Here is a 6,252-nt window from a genome sequence, read left to right on the forward strand (position 1 = left end):
GCGCACACCTTTAATTCCAGCACTTGGGAGGCAGAGGCAGGTGGATTTCTGAGTTCAAAGCCAGGCTGGTCTACAGAGTGAGTTCCAGGACAGCCAGGGCTACACAGAGAAACCCTGTCTTGAACCCCCTTCCCCTCCCCAAAGAAAACTATCAGCATCTAAGAGCCAGGCATGAGCCAAACCTGTCAGGTCTTGAGGACAGGAGCTGGCATTCCCTGGAGTGCCTAATACTACAACTCACCTAGCATAGTCACTACATGAAGATAGACTCACTAGCTCCCACCTCTCCATTCCCAGTTATTGCTGTCACTGCAGTCTCCTGAGAAATTCTTCTCTACTTTGGTTGGGAAGGATGTCGATGTCCCCGTGGGTAGAACCACAGGTTTTCCTCCAATCTGGCAATTAACTTCTTCACTATCATCTGAGATATGCCTGCCCCCTTATTGTCCATGGCTTCCTTGAGGGCAAACACTACAGCAGCCTTGATACATTCTTGTTAGCCAGTGGCCTGCCTTTTTTCTGTTGGTCTTTAGACAAAGGAATTAACTGATCGAGCGGAATAGGCAAGGTCTCATGAGGGGCTCTTACTCCCGTGTCCTCTCTGAAGGGGCCCCTCCCTACATGGGAGTGTCTTGGCTCTGGGATCCATACTGGCCTTTCCAGAGTTGTTTCTGGGGTTCTCTCCCAAACATCTTCAGAGTTTTATGAAGGAGCATGGTCACATGCCAACCCACACAGTGACAGTCTCACCACAAAGACAGGACACTTATCTTCTCCCTTTCCCCCTTTCCAGAGCAGCAGGGTACTTACATGTATTTCCGTGTGCTATATGCCATGAGATCGCATATGTGCATGTGTGCATATAAGTGTGCAGAGGGTGGTTGTGAAAAAGTATTAAATCACGTGGACTCCTTTAAGGAATCTTTGCTATTAAAAATAATGTACTTTTAAAAAGGTTCTAGGATGGTCAAAAAGCTTGATTTGAGGGAACAACTATCGTAAAAGAGCAAAACTAACAAAACTACTATCACCTATGGTGCTAACTTACTACCAACAGCATTACCATCACCTCTTCACCACCCTCTTCGCCCTCTACCACCACAGAAACCCTTTTCAGAAAGAAGAGTAGTATCTGAAATAACTGTTACACAGAGCAAGCTAGACTGTCTTACTTTTAATTATTGGCATTCTAGTATTACAAGCTACAAAAAAAAAAAAAAGAAAGAAAAAAAAAGAAAAAAAAGAAAAAGAAAGACAAGAAAAAGAAATCCCTAATCACTTCTGGATTAGTCTAAACTAAAATTTAAGAGTTATTTCTTAGATTGACTCAGCATCTGAAACAATTGAACACACCTAACAGAAGGAACTGATGCTAAATGGCTTGAAACGCTTTCTCCTGCAAGTCAAGGAATTGTAAGAGCTCCTTGGTGTTCCTCTTACACAGCACAGCTGTAGTGTCAACACCATCTCTGGATGCGCCACAAAAGCGAGACTTTGGCAGCAGGTGTCTTTTGATTTGCTACACAGGGATCCAGAAGCCTAAAAATTAAAACTTGGAATGCACATTCTTCTCATAGCTCCAGTGTGAGTACCTGTTTACCACACACATTGGATTTTACTGTTTGTTTAGTCAGACACCCACTCCCCCTTCCGTTTCCTCGGTCACTCGGAAAGACTTCAATGTATTTATCTATCCCACGGATTGATACTGCTTTAATGAAACAACTCAGCCTTTTCTTCTATTCATGAGGTTGCTTCCAAAGAGGTGGGTTGATTGATGGCTAGAATGACTTGATAGTATTGCTCTTAGCTAAAGCTCACCTCAGAGCTCAAACACATGTACTTAAAATCTCTCTGGTGGCCTCAGGACACACAGTTATGTGTAAAATAATAATAATAATAATAAAATAAAAAATAATTTTAAAAAAAGCATGTGAATAAAACCAGCTTTGAACATGACATTCTCTTGCAGTGGCTAACCAGCCTGGATGAGAGGCAATTAGTCACCAGCCTTCACTGGTGGCAATTACCAATTCATCAGTAAAATTTATTGTGTTCTTTGCTCAATATCCCCAAGAGTTTAAGCAATGACAAATTCCCAACCTAATGAGAAACACCACATTCAAAAAGGAGACTCACACAAAGGACACACTCTCACACAAATGCCTGTTTTCCAAGAAAAACGGCTTAAGATCTCAGTAGGAGATCTAACAGTTCAGCCCCAGGAAAGACTTCAGTGGGCTGCATGCAGGGAGGTGCTGTTGTTAAGTGCTGCACTAAGCACAAAGTGGCCACCTAGGGGCTGGAGAAGGAGATCGGAGAGTGTGGACTGTCGCACAGTTCAGTGTGTGCTGTGGCCAGCATTCCCTACCTAGATGTATCTGGAGTGAGACTCTGCCTGCAACACGATGACCTGTGCAAGCTCTCTCTCTGATGACCTGAAGGCAAATATTTTCAAATGAAATCCCAAGTGGAGAGTTATCTCTTCACCACCCCTGGGGCCCACAGATGCATCTGCCTACACAGTAAATCCAGCTGGCTCAGAGCAACCAGGAACTCAGAGACAGATTTTAGCAACTTTAGCTGCTCATTCTCCAAATATTCCCTGAAGACAGCCAGGTGGGAAGAGAACTGATTACGGATGTTGGGAGTCCTGGGTGTAAATCACCAGCTCTCTGAATCCTGACCCATTTACTATTATTAAGTGCACATTTCTCCACCTATCAAATGGGAAGAGCCACTGGAGAGAATATGGAAAGGCACTAGAGGAAATGGACTCTGTGTTTGGCAGCTACAATTAAATAGTATGGTTCTTCCTCTGTTCATAAAGAAAAGTCACTGCCGGGATCCCTGCCTCATCTTTGCAAGGCTGAGCTATGGCTTTGATCGTGGTCACTGGATGGGAAAGGAAGGGCTTCTCCAAGGAGGAGGGCTCACAGCAAATGCAAAGCCCCAGCCTTTGGATTCCACCCAGCACCTTCTCTCCAGGAACTGGCTCTCCCTGAGGGGTGTGGCTGGGAGGAGCGTGAATAAGGTATGTGAGTTGTAAAAGCCAGCTTGGGCTCCTGTTAAATAGTGCAGCCTGCACCTCAGTGTGAGGACTAGAAGCCTGTACTCCCCAACACACCTGGGTCTGTACACTCACAGAAAGGTAAGCCTGACTCTTTTAAACATTTCGTGTGTGTGTGTGTGTGTGTGTGTGTGTGTGTGTGTGTGTGTTCACATCGCATATATAAAGTTGTAATTGTTATTATTAATTAGTGTGTATGGTTTCAGGGATGGGGGCTTATATGCTGAGAGCAGAGGCTAACATGTAAAAAGAAGCTGGCTCTCACCTTCCAGCTTCACACGGGTTCTGGGCATCGAACTCAGGTCACTGGGCCTGCATGGCAAGCGCCTCCGTCCTCACAGCCATCCTGCAAGTCCCCTCTTAAGAGCTGTGTTACCTTTTTCATAGCCCCTGGACTCCTTGGGTCAGGACCACATTATGGGGACATGAAAGCTATGTCACAATGCCAGGAGAAACAGGTCTGTTCCTGGCTCTTTTAGCCTCTTGTCTCAGCCAAGCTTTAGCCCAAACTCTCTCAGGACCTCTTCCTTTTCTTACCTTCCAGGTGGGCAGAAATGAAATTGCGGCAATTTTCTGGACTTTTCCTAGCTTTCAGACAAAAATTCTGTTTTTTTAAAAACCACAGATTTAATGTTTTTAATGATCACTAGATCAAACATGATCAAATGTTATCTAGTGATCATGTAGGATGCCATAGCAAACCTTGTACAGTCCGTGTTTCTTTTTGCTGTTTTTCTGAGGAGCAGAATACAGGTGCAAAGCAAGACATGAGCAGTAAGGACTGACAGAAAGGGAGACACCGCCTGGCTTCCCAAGCCACTGTCTCTGCCCATCAAGGGTCCCTGATCAACTTGCTGGATCTGTCTGAGCCCTAGCTGGCTCAGGGGTGCCTGGGAGTGTTACATTAACTGCACTGTGCAAGCTCTTTTGTGGATTAAGAGGGGTGAGAATCAAATGCTAGGGCGCTGCTTAACACCTAGGAGATAGCCAATAATCACGTGCGCCTCCTCTGCCTTTGACTATAGCTTTATACCTCATAGAAACCATGTCATTTAATACACCATTGAAAGTCATTTTATGACATATATATGTATATATATATATTCATATATATATACACGCACATATATAATATATGGCATTGAATAAATATTTCTATATGTGTTATATATATATATACACACACACACATATAATATATATGGCATTGAATAAATATTTCTATATGCCTGGCACTGTGCCACTGAACTCAGCCATGATCCTTCCCTTCCCTCTTGCAGTCTATTCAATCTGAAACTCACCCTTCTCCACCCTGTTTCAAGTTGGCCCCATCGAGTTCAGTGGCCTCCCTCCCCTTCTTGCCTTCCTGGGGCTCTTCCTCATGACTTCTCTTTTCTTCACACAGCCACACCCAGCCCAGTGTGTCAATCCCTGGGCCTGTTCAACTCGGAGTCAACATATCTTTTTCATGACACTTCTATGACGCCTACTACATCTTTACCCAACTGGTGGTCATTGATACTCACGTGGATGATGGGGTAGAAACCCAACTCTCTCTGGAGCTAGCCAGAGTGGTTAGTCAGTGGTTGTTTTATTCAACAGTTTCTAGGGGGGTGGGGGGAGAGTGGCTTTTCCAAGATGAAACTGAGGGCTGAGAAGGGAGAAAGTCCCCAGCTGCTGCTATTTAAATTTCTCCGATTGTATCCTATGAATTCTTTAAGGCCTCAGGCTTTCTCACTCCATGTGGCAATAATGTGCAGGACGTTGTTACGTCGTAGGCACTCAGAGCTTGTTGCATGAGTAGATGGGGCTGAGAAAGTGAGAAGCTGAGGGAATAGAGAGGGTCATGAGCTCACTCAGTGGGGAAGGAAAGGAGGTTTAACTTTCTTTAAAGTGGAAGTTAAGAGCAGGCGGGCCCCTTGGGCCAGCCCTGTGAGAGTGGAGGGAGGCAGCCTGCAGCCCCCCATCCCCCATCTATCCCTCTCCCAGCCTCTGGATGCTGCCACTTATTCACCTGCCTTTGCCAAACAGGTGTCCACCCAGCCAACGACGACGCCATGAGACTCCACAGCCTCACCCTGCTCTCCTTCCTTCTCCTGGCTGCTCAAGTGCTCTCAGAAAAGGCCAGCAAAAGAGCCAAGGATGCACCACCCAGCACCAAGGAGGAGGGTGCATCTGAGTCCTTGGGGAAGGCTCAGAATAAGCAGAGAAGCAGGGCATCCAAATCTCCGACGCATGGCAAGTTTGTGACCAAAGACCAAGCCACATGCAGATGGGCTGTGACTGAGGAGGAGCTGGGCATCAGCCTGAAGGTCCAGTGCACACAAGGCGACCAGGAGTTTTCTTGTGTTTTTGCTGGTGATCCAACCGGCTGCCTTAAACACGACCAAGAGCAGACCTACTGGAAACAAGTTGCTCGCGCACTGCGCAAACAGAAAAATGTCTGTGGGAACGCCAAGAGTGTCCTGAAGACCAGAGTGTGCAGAAAGAAATTTCCAGAGTCTAACCTCAAGCTGGTAAACCCCAATGCACATAGAAGCATGAAACCCAGGAAGGAGAAAGCAGAGATCTCCTCAAAGGAGCACAACAAAGTCCAAGAAGCTGTCTCCATGGAGCCAAACAAAGTCAAAGAAGACATCACACCCAGTCCAGAAGACACCACACCCGCCCAGACTGTGGCCGTCAAAGATTCAGAGTGTCTAGAGGACCCAGATGTGCTCAACCAGAGGAAGACCGCCCTGGAGTTCTGTGGGGAATCTTGGAGCTCCTTCTGCACGTTCTTCCTCAACATGTTACAGGCTACATCATGCTAACGAGGTCAGAGGGAGCAGCCTTTAAGACATGTGGTATCAGAGCCTCACAGTCTGCTGGAAACTCCCCAAGTTCCCCACAAGGTACAAACATTTCTAATATGGGAACAAAATGAAGTATTTGAACAGATTTTGTAAATTTTGTTTTTGTGTTTTAGAGTTTGCTTTATCTTTTTCTCACATCCTTGGATGTGCTTTTCAGAGACTCTTTGCCTCAGCGTATTCCTCCATGGACCACAAATCTAGGTGCATATAAGTAGTGGATAAACCCAAGTGATAATATCCATGCGAGGAATTGTTGGCTGTACTTATCAGGATAATAAAGTTCTGGGCATTCTCAGAAAGACCGCTGTCTCCTTCTGATACTTCTCA

At 45.7% G+C, this 6,252-nt stretch overlaps 1 protein-coding gene across 1 annotated transcript; it reads left to right on the forward strand.

Moving 5' to 3' along the window:
* Window positions 1-5,127: 5,127 nt before the first annotated feature.
* Window positions 5,128-5,939, forward strand: Fgfbp1 (fibroblast growth factor binding protein 1). The gene has a single exon (XM_052199395.1). The coding sequence runs from the start codon at window positions 5,128-5,130 to the stop codon at window positions 5,881-5,883; it is 756 nt and encodes a 251-aa protein (XP_052055355.1). The 3' UTR covers window positions 5,884-5,939.
* The last annotated feature ends 313 nt before the right edge of the window (window positions 5,940-6,252 follow it).

This window comes from Apodemus sylvaticus, chromosome 11, assembly GCF_947179515.1.
Source record: "Apodemus sylvaticus chromosome 11, mApoSyl1.1, whole genome shotgun sequence".
NCBI lineage: Eukaryota > Metazoa > Chordata > Mammalia > Rodentia > Muridae > Apodemus > Apodemus sylvaticus.